At 41.1% G+C, this 24,185-nt stretch overlaps 1 protein-coding gene across 1 annotated transcript in view; it reads left to right on the top strand.

The window, feature by feature from the left end:
• Positions 1-24,185, top strand: part of LOC128665801 (dr1-associated corepressor) — a 105,736-nt gene that overhangs the window by 4,338 nt on the left and 77,213 nt on the right. The window contains exon 2 of the mRNA XM_053720008.1: positions 21,194-21,266. Coding sequence (XP_053575983.1) covers positions 21,194-21,266 — 73 coding nt within the window. The remainder of the gene's footprint in view (positions 1-21,193; positions 21,267-24,185) is intronic.

The following is a 24,185-nucleotide window of genomic DNA, read 5'->3' as shown; positions in this document are numbered from 1 at the left end:
TACCATAATTGGCTTTATTTTTAAGATCTTGGAGCTGGTTTTGTATTAGAAATAGCTCTCTCTCTCTTTTGGCCTTCTTATAATTCGCCCAGTTAGACGTATCGGGGTTATCAATGTATTTTAGAAATTTATTTTTAAGATAAGAGCTAGGGGACTACAACTAACAAATTATCTTTCTCTTTCTTTTTACCATATAAACTTTTATTTCACCTCTAAGAAAGGCCTTAGCGGCTTCCCAAAATATTTCCGTCTTAGGGAGATATTCCTTATTAAAGGAAACATACTCCCTCCATCTTTGAACTAGCCAATCTCTGAACTGTATGTTGGAATGTAGGAAGGAAGGAAAGAAAAAATTACCACATAGAGTCTCTCTGTTGTTTCCCACCTGGATAGACAAATGATAGCATGATCTGATAGAATTATGTTTTTAATATCTGTCTTGATTTCTAAATGTAGTAGTCTTTCTGATACCAGAAACATATCTATTCTTGAGTGTATGGTAAGTCTTAGATTCGCATGTGAACATTTTCTCATCAGGGTGTTGCGTTCTCCATATATCACTAAGTTTTATATTTTTTTGAAATGAAGACAGAATTTTTGCTTCTTTTTTTGCTCTATATGAGCCACTAGTCCTTAGTCTATCCAGTTGAGGTACACATACACTATTAAAATCCCCACCAATAATTAACTGAGAATCTACTGAATTGATTAGCTTTAGGTATAGCTCGTCCCAAAACTCAGATCGACATTCATTCGGGGCATATAGATTGCAAAGAGTATACCGACTTTTATTGATCTCTATTTCTAAAATCAAGTACCTGCCATCTACATCATTATCCTGCGACAGCAATTGAAATTCTAGTTCCTTACTAAAAATACATGCTACTCCTCTCTTCCTTTTGACTGCTGGAGCTGCAAATACTTCCCCAATCCATCCCATTTTTAGTTTCTCTGCTTCCTGGAGACTCAAATGAGTCTCCTGAAGGAAGACAATGTCTGGTTTATATAGTTTCAGATGGTGAATTACTTTTTTTCCTCTTAACAGGGGACGAAAAGCCCCCCACATTCCAGGAAAAATAGTTTAAGTACATTTTTTATTGGGGGGGAGCCTATTAATTAAAGCACAGCATACTAGTATAGCCATAAAATGAAGAGGGAGAGAAGGGGAAAGGGGAAAAAAAAGGGGGTGGTGCTTTGTCTATGGGGGGGAAGCTATACTACAGAAAAAAAATAAACAAAAAAAAAGGCATTTTTATCTAAACTGGGTACTGGCAGACAGCTGCCAGTACCCAAGATGGCTCCCAGTAAGGTAGAGTGGGAGGGTTAGAGAGCTGGTTGGGGGCTAAGGGGGGATCCTACACAGCAGCATATGTAAATATGCTATGCAATTTTTTATATATATATATATATATATATATATATATATATATATATATATATATATAATATATATATATATATATTATATATATATATATATATATATATATATATAAAACTTATTTTAGTACTGGCAGACTTTCTGCCAGTACTTAAGATGGGGACAATTGTGGGATGGGGGAGGGAAAAGAGCTGTTTGGGAGGGATCCTGGGGTGTGATGTGTCAGGTGGGAGGCTGATCTCTACGCTAAAGCTAAAATTAACCTTGCAAGCTCCCTACAAGCTACCTAATTAACCCCTGCACTGCTGGGCATAATACATGTGTGGTGCGCAGCGGCATTTAGCGGCCTTATAATTACCAAAAAGCAACGCCAAAGCCATATATGTCTGCTATTTCTAAACAAAGGGGACCCCAGAGAAGCATTTACAATCATTTATGCCATACTTGCAAAAGTTGTTTGTAAATAATTTCAGTGAGAAACCTAAAATTGTGAAATATTTTACGTTTTTTTTTTTTTAATTTGATCGCATTTAGCGGTGAAATGGTAGCATGAAATATACCAAGATGGGCCTAGATCAATACTTGGGGTTGTCTACTACACTAAAGCTAAAATTAACCCTAGACGCTCCCTACATCCTCCCTAATTAACCCCTTCACTGCTGGGCATAATACACGTGTGATGCGCAGTGGCATTTAGCGGCCTTCTAATTACCAAAAAGCAACGCCAAGCCATATAAGTCTGCTTTTTCTGAACAAAGGGGATCCTAGAGAAGCATTTACAACCATTTATGCCATAATTGCACAAGTTGTTTGTAAATAATTTCAGTGAGAAACCTAAAGTTTGTGAAAATATTTGGGAAAAAGTGAACAATTTTTTTTTTTATTTGATCGCATTTGGCGGTGAAATGGTGGCATGAAATATACCAAAATGGGTCTACATTAATACTTTGGGATGTCTACTAAAAAAATATATATACATGTCAATGGATATTTAGGGATTCTGAAAGATATCAGTTTTCCAATGTAACTAGCGCTAATTTTTGTAAAAAAAGTGGTTTGGAAATAGCAAAGTGCTACTTGGATTTATTGCCCTATAACTTGCAAAAAAGCAAAGAAGATGTAAACATTGGGTATTTCTAAACTCAGGACAAAATTTAGAAACTATTTAGCATGGGTGTTTTTTTGGGTGATTGTAGATGAGTAACAGATTGTGGGTGTCAAAGTTAGAAAAAGTGTGGGTTTTTCTTTTCCATTTTTTCCTCATATTTTATAAAAATTTTTTATAGTAAATTATAAGATATGATGAAAATAATGGTATATTTAGAAAGTCCATTTAATGGCGAGAAAAACGGTATATAATATGTGGGTACAGTAAATGAGTAAGAGGAAATTACAGCTAAACACAAACACTGCAGAAATGTAAAAATAGCCCTGGTCCTTCAGGGAAAAGAATTGAAAAATGGCCTTGTCCTTAAGGAGTTAATGCATATGATGTAGGGGTGTGGCTATGAGCGGGGTTAGTAGCAGCATTTAATGCATATGATGTAGGGGTGTGGCTACGGACTGAACTAGTAGTATTTAAAGGGACAGTAAAGTCATAATTAGACATTCATGATTCAGACAGAGCATACACTTTTTTTTTTTTTTTTTTTAAACCGCTTTTTAATTTACATACATACATACATACATACATACATACATACATACATACATACATACACCAGCACTTGTGAACAACCTGGGTCCGACTCCAACCCTTGTAGGTATCCATAGACAGGCACTCACGGTGAATGTATAAAAAAGCCTTTATTTCAGCAAGGAATAAACATACCTTATTCCATAACGTTTGGTTCCAACCTGAACCTTGTTACTACCCCCTTAACTTTCTGCATTAACTTAATACTAATTTTACAGATAGTCATGCAAGCAGCTTTACAAAGTAAGCAGTATAGAAACATGCATTGTAGCAGAGTGGTGAGTAAAATGATAAAGGGTATGCGCAGCACCTGAACCAGAGGACGCCACTATGCATTGCTGTAGCTTTATGGCATCATGGTATGTCGTATAGCAGGATCTATGTAAAATCACAACCAACCAAAAGTGCACTACATTAAAAAAATATAACAGTGCACTTTTTAATCATGGGGGAACAACACTCTGGAATAGATTACATTGACCGGTAAGCTTTAACGATTCTCTCATTGCATGTCCAACTCCATTAAAGTCTATGGAGTTGGAAATGTTAACAGCGCATTGGTAAAGCTTAACAATCAAATGTAATCTAAATCTAGTCCTATAATTGTAAGATGAGTGTTCATAGGAATTAACTTAATTTGTCCTATTAACACTCTTTCCTGCAATTATATATATCAGTATATTTATATGAATCTTAGCAGTACTCTCCAATAATATGTGAGTATATGGCAGGGATATAACCAGAGTATGAGTCTGTTATATGCGTTTAAAAACGATTAAAATATGCTATGCAGAGTTCATACGAGTTCATCTTATCCACAGTAGAATTTCATTCAGTTAACACAATGAGATTCCAAGATTTTTAACTGCTAACATCAAAGCAATACAATTCTAACAATGCTTAGTTAAACAATAGGACAGTATATATACTCTAATTTAAACACTAAAAGTTATATATATTATTTCAAACTCTGAGTTATAACTCTATATTTGCACAGCTAAAACAATTTAGCATCATCAAGGATTTGTTTAACAATATATAGGCTATGAATATAAACTAAAATATAAACTGCTCTTTTAAATCTCTCAACTATACTTTAAACTATAGTTACTATGCATATATTTTTGTTTTTAAAATATTACGTGTGTATATGTGTATATGTATATGTGTGTATATATATATATATATATATATATATATATATATATATATATATATATATATATATATATATATATATATATATATACACACACAATTTACCAGATGATATTCAGATTCAAGACTTGTCCCACCTCATATAAAAATAGTGTCTTTAACATTATATTCTATTAAAATAATTTATACTGCTAATTATTCTAGATTGATGGCATTTAAAATCCTGATATTGCATTTATGCAAATACAGCATGTTTCACATTTCTAACAAATTCTGAATATATAACTTGATGCCTATGACCAATGGTTGTCTGCAAATAAAAATAGAAATAATTGTTAGAAATGATTTAAGCATTCATATGTCTATTTGCAATATTGTTAATGTAGTTGTTATTCAATACAGCAATTATTTATTTAATATAATATGTTGTCTGAATATATGTACGTGTGTGTGTGTGTGTGTGTGTGTATATATATAATATATATATATATATATATATATATATATATATATATATATATATATATATATTATATACATACATACTGGAACTGCACTCTCATACTGGACCGGGTACACATCCCATGACCCTGCAACATGCTCAGCCCTGGGTGCCACTGGCACTCACAGGAAGCTGTGCTGTCCCAGAGCCACAAGCAGTTAACCCCAGACAGGTCTGGGTGCAAGAACCATAGGGAAAATTACAAAACAAATTAATACAACACACAGAGAAAACCCAGCACTCACTTACAAGCTCTCAGCTAAGATTTAAAAGCAAAAATGGAAAGGTTAGTCACCGCATCTGGCCAAATGGGACAAGCTCAGGTACCACGTCAAGGTCCTCTCCAATACCTGAGACCCTAAAACAGCCACACAATGCAAGTTTTCAAATCCAAACAAACTAAAAACAAGGGGAAGGGTGCACAGGAATATGTAACCACCCTAGACATATACAAAACACGGAAGGGAACTGCACTCTCATACCGGACCGGGTACACATCCCATGGCCCTGCAACATGCTCAGCCCTGGGTGCCACTGGCACTCACAGGGAGCTGTGCTGTCCCCAGAGCTTTTAAATCTTAGCTGAGAGCTTGTAAGTGAGTGCTGGGTTTTCTCTGTGTGGTTGTATTAATTTGTTTGTTAATTTTCCCTATGGTTCTTGCACCCAGACCTGTCTGGGTTTAACTGATTGTGGCTCTGGGGACAGCACAGCTTCCTGTGAGTGCCAGTGGCACCCAGGGGCTGAGCATGTTGCAGGGTCATGGGATGTGTACCCGGTCCGGTATGAGAGTGCAGTTCCCTTCCGTGTTTTGTATATGTCTAGGGTGGTTACATATTCCTGTGCACCCTTCCCTTGTTTTCAGTTTGTTTGGATTGAAAGCTTGCATTGTGTGGCTGTTTTACGGTCTCCGGTATTGGAGACGACCTTGACGTGGTACCTGAGCTTGTCCCATTTGGCCAGATGCGGTGACTAACCTTTCCATTTTTGCTTTTAAATCTTAGCTGAGAGCTTGTAAGTGAGTGCTGGGTTTTCTCTGTGTGATATATATATATTATATATATATTTTCTATGTAGTGCTCAAAATTATATAAAACCCAGCAGATCATAGACTGTTATATAGTCATTTTAAACTTTCAGGCTGTATAAAGGAAAAAAAAAATATATATATTTTTTTTATTTTAGTAGTATATCATAACATATGTCTTTGCTTGGCCAAGTTTTCATTGCCCCACTTACATATCATGGGGTCAATTTGCATGTGAAATGTAAATGGTTACTTTTTCACAAAATATATCACCTAGACCAGACTTCTAGGCAACGTTGTAAGGAGTAGGAAGTTTATCACACATTTACAGGTAGTAAAACATATGGTCTCTTGAAATGGCTGTTAAAGTTAAATAAAACCAAATGTTTTATTGTCCTCACTTGGGTGTTTAGAATAACTTTGCATACTAAATGGGGGGAGAACTGAACATGAGTGAAGTCAAATTTTTCTGAATGAATGAATCATTTGCTACTGACTAGCCAAATATATGATTAATATATCTGTCTATCTTTACTTATACCTTGACATATAAGATAAGGATGTTCCTCAGAGTACAGTATGTTTTTAAGCATAATTTCTCCAACATTGGTGTGTCCGGTCCACGGCGTCATCCTTACTTGTGGGAATATCTCTTCCCCAACAGGAAATGGCAAAGAGTCCCAGCAAAGCTGGCCATATAGTCCCTCCTAGGCTCCGCCCACCCCAGTCATTCTCTTTGCCATTGCACAGGCAACATCTCCATGGAGATGGTTAAGAGTATGTGGTGTTTAGTTGTAGTTTTTTTATTCTACTATCAAGAGTTTGTTATTTTAAAATAGTGCTGGTAGTACTATTTACTCTGAAACAGAAAAAGATGAAGATTTCTGTTTGTGAGAGGAAGATGATTTAGCAGACAGTAACTAAAATCGATTGCTGTTTCCACATAGGACTGTTGAGATGAAGTAACTTCAGTTGGGGGGAAACAGTTAGCAGACTTTTAATGCTTAAGGTATGACTAGCCATATTTCTAACAAGACTGTGTAATGCTGGAAGGCTGTCATTTCCCCTCATGGGGACCGGTAAGCCATTTTCTTAGTCTCAAACAGAATAAAGGGCTTAATATGGGCTATAAAACTGGTAGACACTTTTATGGGCTAAATCGATTGCTTTATTTGGCATTTTATACATGTTTATTCTGATAATTCACACTTATAAACTTGGGGAACGTTTTTTTAATGTCAGGCACTATGTTAGACACCCTTTTCCAGTCAGAAAGGGCCTTCCCAGTTGTAGGCTGAGCCTCATTTTCGCGCCATTACTGCGCAGTTGTTTTTGAGAGCAAGACATGCAGATGCATGTGTGAGGTCCTGAAAGTAGTTGGAAAAGTTCCTAGAAGGCATCATTTGGTATCGTATTCCCCTCTGGACTTGGTAAAGTCACAGCAAAGGCTGTAGCTGGGACTGTATAGGGGTTAAATCTGTAACCTGCTCCGGGTTTCGTTATTTTAAGGGTTAAAGCTCTGAAAATTGGTGTGCAATACTTTTTATGCTTTAAGACACTGTGGTGAAATTTTTGTAAATTTTGAACAATTCCTTCATATTTTTTCACATATTCAGTATAAAGTGTGCTCTGTTTAAAATTTAAAGAGACAGTAACGGTTTTGTTTTAAAACGGTTTTTTGTGCTTTATTGACATGTTTAAGCCTGTTTAACATGTTCTGTGCATTCAGATAAGCTATGTTCTATATGTATGAAAGTCAATGTGTCTCCCCCTTCTAATTGTGTAATAATTGTGCCATAGCGTCCAAACAATGTAAGGACAATACTGTCACAGATAATGAAGTTGCCCAAGATGATTCATCAGATGAAGGGAGTAGACATGGTTTCTACATCATCTCCCTTCTGTGTCTATACCAGTTTTGGCCCACGCAGGAGGCCCCTAGTATATCTAGCGCGCCAATGCTTATTACCATGCAACAATTGACGGCTGTAATGGATAACTCCATAGCAATATTTTTATCCAAAATGCCTGCATATCAGAGAAAGCGCGATTGCTCTGTTTTTAAACACTGAAGAGCAGGAGGGCGCTGATAATTGTTCTGTCATACCCTCACACCAATCTGAAGGGGCCATGAGGGAGGTTTTGTCAGATGGGGAAATTTCAGAGTCAGGAAAAATTTCTCAACAGGCTGAACCTGATGTGTGACATTTAAATTTAAATTAGAACATCTCCGCGCACTGCTTAAGGAGGTGTTATCTACTCTGGATGATTGTGACAACTTGGTCATTCCAGAAAAATTATTCAAGATGACAAGTTCCTAGAGGTTCCGGTGCACCCCGACGCTTTTCCTATACCCAAGGCGGGTGGCAGACATAGTGAATAAGGAGTGGGAGAACCCCGGCATACCTTTTGTTCTCCCCTCCTATATTTAAGAAATTATTTCCTATGGTCGACCCCAGAAAGGACTTATGGCAGACAGTCCCTAAGGTCGAGGGGGGCAGTTTTCTACTCTAAACAAGCGCACTACTATTCCTATCGAGGATAGTTGTGCTTTCAAAGATCCTATGGATAAAAAATTGGAAGGTTTGCTTAAAAAGATTTTTGTACAGCATGGTTACCTTCTACAACCCATTTCGTGCATTGTTCCTGTCACTACAGCAGCGTGGTTCTGGTTCGAGGAACTAGAAAAGTCGCTCAGTAGAGTCTCCATATGAGGAGGTTATGGACAGAGTTCACGTACTTAAGTTGGCCTAACTCTTTTATTTTAGATGCCTCTTTGCAATTAGCTAGATTAGCGGCAAAAAATTCAGGGTTTGCAATTGTGGCGCGCAGAGCGCTTTGGCTAAAGTCTTGGTCAGCGGATGTATCTTCCAAGACAAAATTGCTTAACATCCCCTTCAAGGGTAAAACTCTCTTTGGACCAGAATTGAAAGAGATTATCTCAGACATCACTGGGGGAAAGGGCCACGCCCTCCCACAAGATAGGCCTTTCAAAGCCAAGAATAAGTCTAATTTTCGTTCCTTTCGTAATTTCAGGAACGAGACTGACCTCTAATTCTGCATCCTCTAAGCAAGAGGGTAATGCCTCACAGTCCAAACCAGCCTGGAAACAGATGCAAGGCTGGAACAAGGGTAAGCAGACCAAGAAGCCTGCTACCGCTAACAAAACAGCATGAAGGAGTAGCCCCCGATCCGGGACCGATCTAGTGGGGGGCAGACTCTCTCTCTTTGCTCAGGCTTGGGGCAAGAGATGTTCAGGATTCCTGGACGCTAGAAATATTTCTCAGGGTTATCTTCTGGAATTCAAGGGAACTACCCCCAAGGGAAGGTTTCCACATGTCTCACTTAACCTCAAACCAAATAAAGAGACAGGGCGTTGTTACATTGTGTAGAGGACCTGTTAAAGATGGGAGTGATACACCCAGTTCCAATGACGGAACAAGGAATGGGATTTTAATCAAATCTGTTCGTAGTTCACAAAAAAGAGGGAACCTTCAGACCAATTCTGGATTTAAAAGATCCTAAACAAATTTCTCAGGGGTACCATCGTACAAAAATGGAAACCATTCGAACGATTCTACCCACTATCACCAGGAAGGTCAATTTTATGACTACCGTGGATCTAAAGGATGCGTATCTACATATTCCTATCCACAAAGAAGATAATCAGTTCCTAAGGTTCGCCTTTCTGGACAAACATTACCAGTTTTGTGGCCCTCCCATTCGGTATTAGCCACTGCTCCAAGGATTTCACAAAGGTACTCGCGTCCCTTCTAGCGGTTCTAGGACCGAGGGGCAGTGCAGTAGTTACCATACTTGGACGACATTCTAATACAAGCGTCGTCCCTTTCAAAAGCAAAGGCTCATACAGACATCGTTCTGGCCTTTCTCAGATCTCACGGATGGAAGGTGAACATAGAAAAAAGTTCTCTGTCTCCGTCAACAAGAGTTCCCTTCTTGGGAACAATAATAGATTCCTTAGAAATGAGGATTTTTCTGACAGATGTCAGAAAGTCAAAACTTCTAAGCGCTTGTTCAAGTTCTTCATTCTATTCCACGTCCTTCCATAGCTCAGTGCATGGAAGTAGTAGGGTTGATGGTTGCAGCAATGGACTAGTTCCTTTTGCGCGAATTCATCTAAGACCATTACAACTGTGCATGCTGAAACAGTGGAATGGGGGACTATACAGACTTGTCTCCAGTGATTCAAGTAGATCAGAAGACCAGAGATTCACTCCGTTGGTGGCTAACCCTGGGCCATCTATCACAGGGAATGAGCTTCCGCAGACCAGAGTGGGGTCATTGTCACGACCAACGCCAGTCTAGTGGGCTGGGGCGCGGTCTGGGAATCCCTGAAAGCTCAGGGACTATGGTCTCGGGAAGAGTCTCTTCTCCCGATAAACATTCTGGAACTAAGAGCGATATTCAATGCTCTCAGGGGCTGGCCTCAGCTTGCAAAGGCCAGATTCATAAGATTCCAATCAGACAACATGACGACTGTTGCATATATCAATCATCAGGGGGGAACAAGGAGTTCCCTGGCGATGAAAGAAGTGACCAAGATAATACAGATGGGGCGGAGGATCACTCCTGCCATCTATATGCGATCCACATCCCAGGTGTGGAAAACTGGGAAGCGGATTATCTGAGTCGTCAGACATCCATCCGGGGGAGGTGGGAACTCACCCGGAGATCTTTGCCCAGTTTGACTCAATTATTGGGGCATTCAGACATGGATCTGATGGGGCGTCTCGTCAGAACTTCAAGGTTCCTTGCTACGGGTCCAGATCCAGGGATCCCAAGGCGACTCTAGTGGATGCACTAGTAGCAACCTTGGACCTTCAACCTAGCTTATGTTTTTCCCAACCGTGTTCCTCTCATTCCCAGGCTGGTAGCCAGATCAAACAGGAGAGGGTCTCGGTGATCTTGATAGCTCCTGCTTGGCCACGCAGGACTTGGTATGCAGACCTGGTGAATATGTCATCGGTTCCACCATGGAAGCTACCTTTGAGACAGGACCTTCTTGTTCAGGGTCCATTCGAACATCCAAATCTGGTCTCCTCTAGCTGACGGCTTGGAGATTGAACGCTTGATTCTATCAAAGCGTGGTGTTTTCAGATTCTGTGAAAGATACTCTGGTTCAGGCCAGAAAAACCGGGCGTAACTAGAAAGATTTTACCATAAATATGGAAAAGATATATCTGCCTGTGTGTGAATCCAAGGGATTTCCCATGGAATAAGATAAAAATTCCTAAGGTTCTTTCCTTTCTGAAAGAAGGTTTGGATAAAGGATTATCTGCGAGTTCTCTAAAGGGACAGATTTCTGCTTTATCTGTCTTACTACACAAACGACTGGCAAGCTGTGCCAGATGTTCAAGCATTTGTTCAGGCTCTGGTTAGGATCAAGCCTGTTTACAGACCTTTGACTCCCTCCCTGGAGTTTAAATCTAGTTTTCTTTCAGTTCTTCAAGGGGGTTCCGTTTGAACCGTCTACATTCCATAGATATTTAAGTTGTTATCTTGGAAAGTTTTGTTTTTGATTGCTATTTCTTCTGCTAGAAGAGTTTCAGAGTTATCTGCTCTGCAGTGTCTCCGCCCTATCTGGGGTTTCATGCAGATAAGGTGGTTTTGCGTACTAAGCCTGGTTTCTCCTGTTAAGTGTAGTCAGTCCACGGGTCATCCATTACTTATGGAATATATCTCTTCCTAACAGGAACTGCAAGAGAATTACCCAGCAGAGCTGCTATATAGCTCCTCCCCTCACATATCATATTCAGTCATTCTCTTGCAGCCTAACTAAAAAGGAAGCTGTGAGAGATCTGTGGTGTTTTTTAACTTAGTTTATTGCTACAATCAAAAGTTTATTTTAAATGGCACCGGAGTGTGCTGTTTATTCTCAGGCAGCATTAGAAGAAGAATCTGCCTGGGGTTTTTTTCTATGGTCTTAGCAGACGTAACTAAGATCCACTGGCTGTTTCTCATCTGAGGAGTGAGGTAACTTCAGAGAAGGGGGAATAGCATGCAGGGCTCCCCTGCAACAAATGAGGTATGTGCAGTAATTTATTTTCTGAGGAATGGATATTGACTGAGAAAATACTGCTGATACCATTGTAAAGTAAGTTCAGCCTTAATGCAGTGATAGCGACTGGTATCAGGCTGGTGTGTGTGTGTGTGTGGTACACTGAATGTATTTTTCTAAGGAATGGAATTGACTCTGAAAATACTGTTAATACTGAAAATAATGTATGAGCCTTAACTGCAGGTAAAAGCGACTGGTAGCAGGCTTATTAATAATAATACATAACTTTCAATTAATGTATTGTTTAAAACAGTTTACTGGCTTGTTAATCGTTTTTGTGAGGTACTTGGTGATAAAACTTATTAGGGCATGATTTTTACCACATGGCCATTATTGTTTTCTGCATAGAAACAGTTTCTGAGCTGTTGTAATATGAGTGGGAGGGCCTATTTTAGCGCTTTTTTGCGCAGTAAAAAATTCAGTCACAATCTGTCTACTTTCATCCTCCATGATCCAGATCGTCTCTAGAGAGCTCAGGGGTCTTCAAAATCCATTTTGAGGGAGGTAATCAGGCACAGCAGTCCTGTGACAGTGTATTTGACTGTGAGAAAAACGTTAATTATATAATTGTTATCCGTTTTTGGGTACTAAGGGGTTAATCATCCATTTGCTGGTGGGTGCAATCCTTTGCTACTTATACATTTACTGTGAAAATTTGGTTTGCTATAACTATTTTGGTCATTGTTATTTCAACTGTGTCAGTTTTTTCTGTGCTTCTTAAAGGCACAGTAACGTTTTTTTTATATTGCTTGTAAATTAATTTTGAAAAGTATTTCCAAGTTTGCTAGTCTCATTGCTAGTTTGTTTAAACATGTCTGACTCAGATGAATCTCTTTGTTCACTAATGTTAAAGGCCATTGTGAGCCCAATAGAAATTTGTGTACTAATTGCATTGATGCTACTTTAAATAAAAGTCAATCTTTACATGTAAAGAAATTATCACCAGACGACGAGGGGGAAGTTATGCCGACTCAACTCTCCTCACGTGTCAGTACCTTCGCCTCCCGCTCGAGAGGTGCGGATTTTTTGGCGCCAAGTACATCAGGGAGGGCCTTACAAATCACTTTGCAAGACATGGCTACTGTTATGACAGATGTATTATCTAGTTGCCAGAATTAAGAGGCAAGCGCGATAGCTCTGGGTTAAGGATAGAGCGCGCCGGATGAGATGAGAGCCATGTCAGATACTGCGTCACAGTTTTGCAGAACGTGAGGACGGAGAGCTTCATTCTGTGGGTGACGGATCTGATCCAGGGGGAGACTGGATTCAGAGATTTCCAATTTTAAAATTTAAGCTAGAGAACCTCCGCACATTGCTAGGGGAGGTATTAGCGGCTTCTGAATGATTGTAACATGGTTGCAATTCCAGAGAAATTATGTAGGTTGGATAGATACTATGCGGGTACCGGGTGTTGTACTGACGTATTTCCGTATACCAAAAAGGCTTACAGAGACTATTAGCAAGGAGTGGGATAGACCGGGTGTGCCTGTTTTACCACCTCCTCCCATATTTAGGAAAATGTTTCCTATTGACCGCCACCACACGAGACTTATGGCAGACGGTCCCTAAGGTGGAGGGAGCAGTTTCTACTTTAGCTAAGCGTACCACTATCCCGGTGGAGGATAGTTGTTGCCTTTTCAGATCCAATGGATAAAAAATTAGAGGGTTACCTTAAGAAAATGTTTGTTCAACAAGGTTTTATTTTACAGCCCCTCGCATGCATTGCGCCTGTCACTGCTGCGGGCAGCATTCTGGTTTGAGTCTCTGGAAGAGGGCCATGTCGCTCAGCTCCATTGGATGAAATAATCAACAAGCTTAAGACACTTAAGCTAGCTAACGCATTTGTTTCTGATGCCGTTGTGCATTTAACCAAACTTACGGCTAAGAACTCCGGATTCGCCATCCAAGCGCGCAGAGCGCTATGGCTTAAATCCTGGTCAGCTGACGTGACTTCTAAATCTAAATTGCTTAATATTCCTTTCAAAGGGCAGACCTTATTCGGGCCCGGCTTGAAAGAAATTATTGCTATCATTACGGGAGGTAAGGGCCATGCTCTACCTCAGGACAGGGCCAAATCAAAGGCCAAACAGTCTAATTTTCGTGCCTTTCGTAACTTCAAGGCTGGAGCAGCATCAACTTCCTCCGCTCCAAAACAGGAAGGAGCTGTTGCTCGTTACAGACAGGGCTTGGAAAGTTAACCAGTCCTGGAACAGGGGCAAGCAGGCCAAGAACCCGCTGCTGCTGCCCCCAAAACAGCATGAAGAGAGGGCCCCCTATCCCGGAAACGGATCTAGTGGGGGGCAGACTTTCTCTCTTCGCCCAGGCTTGGGCAAGAGATGTCCAGGATCCCTGGGCGTTGGAGATCATATCTGAGGGATATCTCCTGGACTTCAAAACTTCTCCTCCACGGGGGAGATTTCATCTTTCAAGGTTATCAGCAAACCAAATAAAGAAAGAGGCGTTTCTACGCTGTGTACAAGACCTCTTACTAATGGGGGGTAATCCACCCAGTTTCCGCGGACGGAACACGGGCAGGGATTCTATTCAAACCTATTTGTGGTTCCCAAGAAAGAGGGAACCTTCAGGCCAATATTGGACTTAAAAATCCTAAACAAATTTCTAAGAGTTCCATCATTCAAAATGGAAACTATTCGAACCATCCTTCCCATGATCCAAGAGGGTCAGTACATGACCACAGTGGATCTAAAGGATGCCTACCTTCACATACCGATTCACAAGGACCATTACCGGTATCTGAGATTTGCCTTCCTAGACAGGCATTACCAGTGTGTAGCTCTTCCCTTCGGATTAGCTACGGCTCCAAGAATCTTTACAAAAAATTCTAGGATCACTTCTGGCGGGTACTAAGACCGCCGAGGCATAGCGGGTGACCTCAGTACCTAGACGACATTCTGATACAAGCGTCAAGTTTTCAAACTGCCAAGTCTCATACAGAGATAGTTCTGGCATTTCTGAGGTCGCATGGGTGGAAGGTGAACGTGGAAAAGAGTTCTCTATTACCACTTACAAGAGTTCCCTTCCTAGGGACTCTTATAGATTCTGTAGAGATGAAAATTTACCTGACAGAGGGCCAGGTTATTAAAACTTCTAAATGCTTGCCGTGTCCTTCACTCCATTCCACACCCGTCAGTAGCTCAGTGCATGGAGTAATCGGCTTAATGGTAGCGGCAATGGACATAGTACCATTTGCGCGCCTGCATCTCAGACCGCTGCAATTGTGCATGCTAAGTCAGTGGAACGGGGATTACTCAGATTTGTCCCCCCTACTAAATCTGGATCAAGAGACCAGAGATTCTCTTCTATGGGTGGCTTTCTCGGCCACATCTGTCCAAGGGGATGACCTTTCGCAGGCCAGATTGGACGATTGTAACAACAGACGCCAGCCTTCTAGGCTGGGGAGCAGTCTGGAATTCCCTGAAAGCTCAGGGATTATGGACTCAGGAGGAGAAACTCCTCCCAATAAATATTCTGGAGTTAAGAGCAATATTCAATGCTCTCCTAGCTTGGCCTCAGTTAGCAACTCTGAGGTTCATCAGATTTCAGTCGGACAACATCACGATTGTGGCTTACATCAACCATCAAGGGGGAACCAGAAGTTCCCTAGCGATGTTGGAAGTCTCAAAGATAATTCGCTGGGCAGAGTCTCACTCTTGCCACCTGTCAGCGATCTACATCCCAGGCGTGGAGAACTGGGAGGCGGATTTTCTAAGTCGCCAGACCTTTCATCCGGGGGAGGGGGAGTCCGGAGGTCTTTGCTCAACTGATTCGTCGTTGGGGCAAACCAGATCTGGATCTCATGGCGTCTCGTCAGAATGCCAAGCTTCCTTGTTACGGATCCAGGTCCAGGGACCCGGGAGCGGTGCTTATAGATGCTCTGACAACCCCTTGGGTCTTCAACATGGCTTATGTGTTTCCACCATTCCCGATGCTTCCTCGTTTGATTGCCAAGATCAAACAGGAGAGAGCTTCGGTGATTCTGATAGCGCCTGCGTGGCCACGCAGGACCTGGTATGCAGACCTAGTGGACATGTCGTCCTGTCCACCGTGGTCTCTGCCTCTGAGACAGGACCTTCTGATTCAGGGGTCCTTTCAAACATCCAAATCTAATTTCTCTGAGGCTGACTGCATGGAGATTGAACGCTTGATTCTATCAAAGCGTGGCTTCTCGGAGTCGGTTATTGATTACCTTAATACAGGCTAGGAAGCCTGTTACCAGAAAAATTTACCATAAGATATGGCGTAAATATTTACATTGGTGCGAATCCAAGAGTTACTCATGGAGTAAGGTTAGGATTCCTAGGATATTGTCCTTTCTACAAGAGGGTTTAGAAAAGGGCTCATCTACTAGTTCGTTAAAGGGACAGATTTCTGCTCTGTCTATTCTTCTACACAAACGTCTGGCTGAAGTTCCAGACGTTCAGGCTTTAACTAGGATTAAGCCTGTGTTTAAGTCTGTTGCTCCGCCGTGGAGCTTAAACTTGGTTCTTAATGTTCTTCAAGGCGTTCCATTTGAACCCCTTCATTCCATTGATATCAAGCTGTTATCTTGGAAAGTTCTGTTTTTGATGGCTATTTCCTCGGCTCGAAGAGTCTGAGTTATCTGCCTTACATTGTGATTCTCCTTATCTGATTTTTCATTGACAAGGTAGTCCTGCGTACTAAACCTGGGTTCTTACCTAAGGTAGTTACTAACAGGAATATCAATCAAGAGATTGTTGTTCCATCTCTGTGTCCTAACCCTTCTTCAAAGAAGGAACGACTTATGCATAATCTGGACGTAGTCCGTGCCCGAAATTCTATTTGCAGGCAACTAAGGATTTTCGTCAAACTTCTTCCCTGTTTGTCGTTTACTCTGGACAGAGGAGAGGTCAAAAGGCTTCGGCTACCTCTCTCTCTTTTTTGGCTTCGTAGCATAATACGCTTAGCCTATGAGACTGCTGGACAGCAGCCTCCTGAAAGGATTACAGCTCATTCTACTAGAGCTGTGGCTTCCACCTGGGCCTTTAAAAATGAGGCCTCTGTTGAACAGATTTGCAAGGCTGCGACTTGGTCTTCGCTTCACACTTTTTCAAAATTTTACAAATTTGACACTTTTGCTTCGTCGGAGGCTATTTTTGGGAGAAAGGTACTTCAGGCAGTGGTTCCTTCTGTTTAATGTTCCTGCCTTGTCCCCTCCCTTCATCCGTGTACTTTAGCTTTGGTATTGGTATTCCATAAGTAATGGATGACCCGTGGACTGACTACGTTTTTCTTCCAAAGGTTGTTTCTAACAAAAATATTAACCAGTAGATAGTTGTACCTTCTTTGTGTCCGAATCCAGTTTCAAAGAAGGAACGTTTGTTACACAATTTGGACGTAGTCCGTGCTCTAAAATTCTATTTTGAAGCTACAAAAGAGTTCAGACAAACATCTTCTCTGTTTGTCGTCTATTCTGGTAAAAGGAGAGGTCAAAAAGAGACTTCTACCTCTCTTTCCTTTTGGCTTAAAAGCATCATCCGATTGGCTTACGAGACTGCCGGACGGCAACCTCCTGAAAGAATCACAGCTCACTCCACTAGGGCTGTGGCTTCCACATGGGCCTTCAAGAACGAGGCTTCTGTTGATCAGATATGTAAGGCAGCGACTTGGTCTTCACTGCACACTTTTGCCAAATTTTACAAATTTGATACTTTTGCTTCTTCGGAGGCTATTTTTGGAAGTAAGGTTTTGCAAGCCGTGGTGCCTTCAGTTTAGGCAACCTGATTTGCTCCCTCCCTTCATCCGTGTCCTAAAGCTTTGGTATTGGTTCCCACAAGTAAGGATGACGCCGTGGACCGGACACACCAATGTTGGAGGAAAACAGAATTTATACTTACCTGATAAATTACTTTCTCCAACGGTGTGTCCGGTCCATGGCCCGCCCTGGTTTTTTAATCAGGTCTGATGAATAATTTTCTCTAACTACAGTCACCACGGTACCATATGGTTTCTCCTATTTTTTTTCCTCCTGTCTGTCGGTCGAATGACTGGGGTGGGGCGGAGCCTAGGAGGGACTATATGGCCAGCTTTGCTGGGACTCTTTGCCATTTCCTGTTGGGGAAGAGATATTCCCACAAGTAAGGATGACGCCATGGACCGGACACACCGTTGGAGAAAGTAATTTATCAGGTAAGCATAAATAATGTTTTTGCAAGATAAGAACTAGCAGTATAAACGGAAATCTGGCAATAAGAATACGTTTTTCAGAAGTTAGTGGCCTTTTTAAGGAACAGAAGCATCTCTGCATGTTTCAGCTATGTCTGTTTCTTTTATCAGTTAGGACTTTGACACTAAGCTATACAGTCTTTCATTTTCCACACGACTGCATGGGGCAGAAAGATATTTTTGGGCCAATAAATCTGTTTTTTTAAACTGCCCAGTGCTTCGGGGGGTTTGTCTGAATGAGGTACGTGATCTCTCCCAGGTAGACTTCCAGCTGTAAAGTAGCAGCTTTTGGAGCACTGCTGTGACGTACAATAATACAAATAACAGCAATTTTTATTGGCAGAGCAGAAGTGAACAATTTTTAGTTAAGTCTCCACTCCAGCTTAAAATGAAATGGGAACTTAGTTTGAAAAAACAGCACAAGATGGCGTATGGATAAGATAGAAGTTCTGGAGGTATCGGAGCATTTGCACGAGTGCAAGTACTTGGTATCGGTACCGATACTAGTATCAGTGCAACCCTAGTACACAGTAACATAACTGCATGCAGTTTGGTAGATGCACTTTAGTCAAAGACAGTATACAGGTGAGTGTATAGGCAGGTTAAGGTCATTTACTACCACATGCACTGTCCAGTGATAACGTTATACAGTTTCACTTTGCGTACCTATGTGGATATAGTTACCACATTCAGTCCTTCTTTTTCCAGTCTCCTTATATTCTGGGCAAGGCCAATCCGGTTAAAGGGATACTAAACACACATTTTAAGAAACTTTCTAATTTACTCCTATTATCATTTTTTTCTTTATTCTCTTGCTATCTTTGTTTGAAAATGAAGGCATCTAAACTTTTTTTTTTTTTTGGTTCAGTTCTGTGGACAGCGCATTTTTATTGGTGGATGAATTTATCCACCAATCAGCAAGAACAACCCAGGTTATTCACCAAAATGGGCCGGCATCTAAACTTACATTCTTGCATTTCAAATAAAGATACCAAGAGAATGAAGAACATTTGCTAATCGGAGTAAATTAGAAAGTTGCTTGAAATTGCATGCTCTATCTGAATCATGAATGGAAAAATTTGGGTTCATTATCCCTTTAGCTTAGTTAGAGCTTGAGACATTTCTGATTCAGCACCTGGGTTGCGTTTGCTGATTGGTGGCTAAATGTAGCCACCAATCGGCAAGCTCTATCCAGGGTGCTGAACCAAAAATGGTCTGGCTCCTTAGCTAAGATTCCTGCTTTTTCAAATAAAGATAGCAAGAGAACAAAGAAAAATTAATAGGAGTAAATTAGAAAGTTGCTTAAAATTGCTGCTCTTATCTGAATCATGAAAGAAAAAAATTGGGTTTAGTATCTGTTTTTAGCCTGAGGCAGAAGCAAAATGTCATTACAAAAGCTGCATCCAAAGGGCACTAGGTGGGCCCGAAACAAAGTTCCACTATAAAACACTGAGTTGTGGATAGTTAGTGCCAAGCACTCTGATGACATCACTGCCAAGCGCATTTCACCCCCCATGTGACTTCAACGTCATTCGAGGCTTCCTCAGGGCCCCCAAGGCAGAACATGCTGTCATCTGAGATGTCCTCACAGAAAATACAGCATGTCTGCAGAAAGAATGGGACACATGAGGGAACCGTTTGCACTTTCCTTTTGCAGTGCTGCTCCACAACAGGCTGTTCTCTTTAAACAGCGCTTTGCTCTGGCTGCATTGTGTAAATTTTTCTTAACACGGTGCAGCCACAGCACTGTTTGAAGAGAACAGTCAAATAAGGGGTAGCACTGCAAAGCAGCAGTGCATTGATTGAGGACTACCTCTTTATCTGCTGCAATATAATATATAAAACTTTAAAAATTGCTTTAATCTCCAGTTAATCAGTATATCGCATTTGAGCTGCTGCTTTAGTGTAACTGCCTTACTTAAAACTATCGCACATAGGGGGCGAAATGTGCATTGGCAGTGATGTCATCGGAGCAGGGGAAAATGTTCTCATACAGACTGTGTATATATGTGTTAGATATCAGTCTAATGTTTAGTGTGAGGTTAGGTACCAATGTACTCATTTGCACCCCCCCCGGGGAAATGTTCTCATACAGACTGTGTATAAGTGTTAGATATCAGTGTCATGTTTATTGTGAGGTTAGATTAGGTACCTACGTACTCGTGTGAACCCACCCCAGGGGAAATGTTCTCATACAGACTGTGTATAAGTGTTAGATATCAGTCTAATGTTTAGTGTGAGGTTAGATTAGGTACCTACGTACTCATGTGCACTCCCCCCCAGGGGAAATGTTCTCATACAGACTGTGTATATGTGTTAGATATCAGTCTAATGTTTAGTGTGAGGTTAGATTAGGTACCTACGTACTCATGTGAACCCACCCCAGGGGAAATGTTCTCATACAGACTGTGTATAAGTGTTAGATATCAGTGTCATGTTTAGTGTGAGGTTAGATTAGGTACCTACGTACTCATGTGCCCCCCCCAGGGGAAATGTTCTCATACAGACTGTGTATAAGTGTTGGATATCAGTCTAATGTTTAGTGTGAGGTTAGATTAGGTACCTACGTACTCATGTGTACCCCCCCAGGGGAAATGTTCTCATACAGACTGTGTATAAGTGTTGGATATCAGTCTAATGTTTAGTGTGAGGTTAGATTAGGTACCTACGTACTCGTGTGCACCCCCCTCCCTTAGGGGAAATGTTCTCATACAGACTGTGTATAAGTGTTGGATATCAGTCTAATGTTTATTGTGAGGTTAGATTAGGTACCTACGTACTCATGTGCACCCCCAGGGGAAATGTTCTCATACAGACTGTGTATAAGTGTTGGATATCAGTCTAATGTTTAGTGTGAGGTTAGATTAGGTACCTACGTACTCATGTGCACCCCCCCCCCCGGGGAAATGTTCTCATACAGACTGTGTATATGTGTTAGATATCAGTGTCATGTTTAGTGTGAGGTTAGATTCGGTACCTACGTACTCATGTGCACCCCCCAGGGGAAATGTTCTCATACAGACTGTGTATAAGTGTTAGATATCAGTCTAATGTTTAGTGTGAGGTTAGATTAGGTACCTACGTACTCATGTGTACCCCCCCCTCCCTTAGGGGAAATGTTCTCATACAGACTCTTTCTATTTCTCAGGCTCGGATAAAGAAAATCATGCAGACAGATGAAGAAATTGGAAAAGTCGCTGCTGCTGTGCCTGTTATCATTTGTATCCTTTTGTTGAAAAATAAGTTTTGGGGAAAAAGATTAAAGCCTACACTTAACGTCCATTAGACCCCAAAGATGAAAGATAAGAGACTCCTTTATCAAATGATGTATTCCCCAAGGGCTTAACAAATGTCTTCAAAATCTAGAGAACCAGCCCTTAAATTTAGGAGTCAGAAATGTTTGGCCATCCTAATACAAGACATATGTTTGTATATCTATATAATTTTAGTATGTTGGTAAACAAATAATTATAAACTCACACATAAACGCCTTTATATAACGGCACAATAAAAGTTAGATTTCTCCTGTTAAGTGTAGTCAGTCCACGGGTCATCCATTACTTATGGGATTATATCTCCTCCCTAACAGGAAGTGCAAGAGGATCACCCAAGCAGAGCTGCTATATAGCTCCTCCCCTCTACGTCATACCCAGTCATTCTCTTGCACCTAACTAATAGATAGGACGTGTGAGAGGACTGTGGTGTGTTAAACTTAGTTTTTATTTCTTCAATCAAAAGTTTATTTTAAACGGCACCGGAGTGTGTTGTTTCTTCTCAGGCAGCATTAGAAGAAGAATCTACCTGAGTTTTGTCTATGATCTTAGCGGTCGTAACTAACATCCACTTGCTGTTCTCGGCCATTCTGAGGAGTGAGGTAACTTCAGAACAGGGGATAGCATGCAGGGCCCACCTGCAAGGAGGTATGTGCAGTAAATTATTTTCTAAGGAATGGAATTGACTGAGAAAATACTGCTAATACCGATGTAATGTAAGTGCAGCCTTAAATGCAGTAGTAGCGACTGGTATCAGGCTGATATGTATGTATGTATACTCTGAGGTATTTCTGGGGAATGGAATTTCACTAAGAAAATACTGTCTATATTAAAGTAATATTTGAGCCTGCACTGCAGTGAAAGCGACTAGCAGCAGGCTTTTTAATAACACTTCATAATTTTCATTTTTAAAACGTTTACTGGCATGTTAATCGTTTTTTCTGAGGTACTTGGTGATAAAACTTTATGGGCATGATTTTTACCACATGGCTGTCGTTTGTTTCTGAATAAAAACAGTTTACTGAGCTTCCCCACTGTTGTAATATGAGTGGGAGGGGCCTATTTTAGCGCTTTATTGCGCAGTAAAAATTTAGTCAGTCTTCCTATTTCTTCCTCCATGATCCAGGACGTCTCTACAGAGCCCAGGGGTCTCCAAAACTAGTTTTGAGGGAGGTAATCAGTCACAGCAGATCTGTGACAGTGTGTTTGACTGTGATAAAAAACGTTTATTATTTCAACTGTTATCCGTTTTGGGTATTAAGGGGTTAATCATCCTTTTGCTTGTGGGTGCAATACTCTGCTAACTTTATACATTTTCTGTTAAAATTTGGTTGTTTTAACATATTTGGTTCATCGTAATTCAACTGTGTCACATTTTTATGTTTCTTAAAGGCGCAGTAGCGTTTTTTATATAGCTTGTAAATTTATTTAAAAGTTTTTTTCCAAGTTCGCTAGTGTTATTGCTAGTCTGTTTAAACATGTCTGACACAGATGAAGCTGTTTGTTCAATATGTTTAAAGGCCAATGTGGAGCCCAATAGAAAGCCCGGTTTGAAAGAAATTATCGCTGACATTACTGGAGGTAAGGGCCATGCCCTGCCTCAAGACAGGGCCAAACCAAGGGCTAAACAGTCTAATTTTCGTGCCTTTCGTAAATTCAAGGCAGGAGCAGCATCAACTTCCTCCGCTCCAAGACAGGAAGGAACTGTTGCTCTCTACAGACAGGGCTGGAAACCTAACCAGTCCTGGAACAAGGGCAAGCAGGCCAGAAAACCTGCTGCTGCCCCTAAGACAGCATGAAGTGAGGGCCCCCGATCCGGAAACGGATCTAGTGGGGGGCAGACTTTCTCTCTTCGCCCAGGCTTGGGCAAGAGATGTCCAGGATCCCTGGGCGTTGGAGATCATATCTCAGGGATATCTTCTGGACTTCAAAGCTTCTCCTCCACAAGGGAGATTTCATCTTTCAAGGTTATCAGCAAACCAGATAAAGAAAGAGGCGTTTCTACGCTGTGTACAAGACCTCTTACTAATGGGAGTGATCCACCCAGTTCCGCGGTCGGAACACGGGCAAGGATTCTATTCAAATCTGTTTGTGGTTCCCAAAAAAGAGGGAACCTTCAGACCAATCTTGGACTTAAAGATCCTAAACAAATTCCTAAGAGTTCCATCGTTCAAAATGGAAACTATTCGAACCATCTTACCCATGATCCAAGAGGGTCAGCACATACCGATTCACAAGGATCATTACCGGTATCTAAAATTTGCCTTCCTAAACAGGCATTACCAGTTTGTAGCTCTTCCCTTCGGGTTAGCTACGGCTCCAAGAATCTTTACAAAGGTTCTGGGCTCTCTTCTGGCGGTACTAAGACCGCGAGGCATAGCGGTAGCTCCGTACCTAGACGACATTCTGATACAAGCGTCAAGTTTCCAAACTGCCAAGTCTCATACAGAGTTAGTTCTGGCATTTCTAAGGTCGCATGGGTGGAAGGTGAACGTAGAAAAGAGTTCTCTATTGCCACTCACAAGAGTTCCCTTCTTAGGGACTCTTATAGATTCTGTAGAAATGAAAATTTACCTGACGGAGGACAGGTTATCAAAGCTTCTAAATGCTTGCCGTGTCCTTCATTCCATTCAACACCCGTCAGTGGCTCAGTGCATGGAGGTAATCGGCTTAATGGTAGCGGCAATGGACATAGTACCTTTTGCGCGCCTGCATCTCAGACCGCTGCAATTGTGCATGCTAAGTCAGTGGAATGGGGATTACTCAGATTTGTCCCCTCTGCTAAATCTGGATCAAGAGACCAGAGATTCTCTTCTATGGTGGCTTTCTCGGCCACATCTGTCCAAGGGGATGCCCTTCCGCAGGCCA

Source organism: Bombina bombina, chromosome 7, assembly GCF_027579735.1.
Source record: "Bombina bombina isolate aBomBom1 chromosome 7, aBomBom1.pri, whole genome shotgun sequence".
Taxonomy (NCBI): Eukaryota; Metazoa; Chordata; class Amphibia; order Anura; family Bombinatoridae; genus Bombina; species Bombina bombina.
This window is presented reverse-complemented; position numbering and strand designations above follow the sequence as displayed.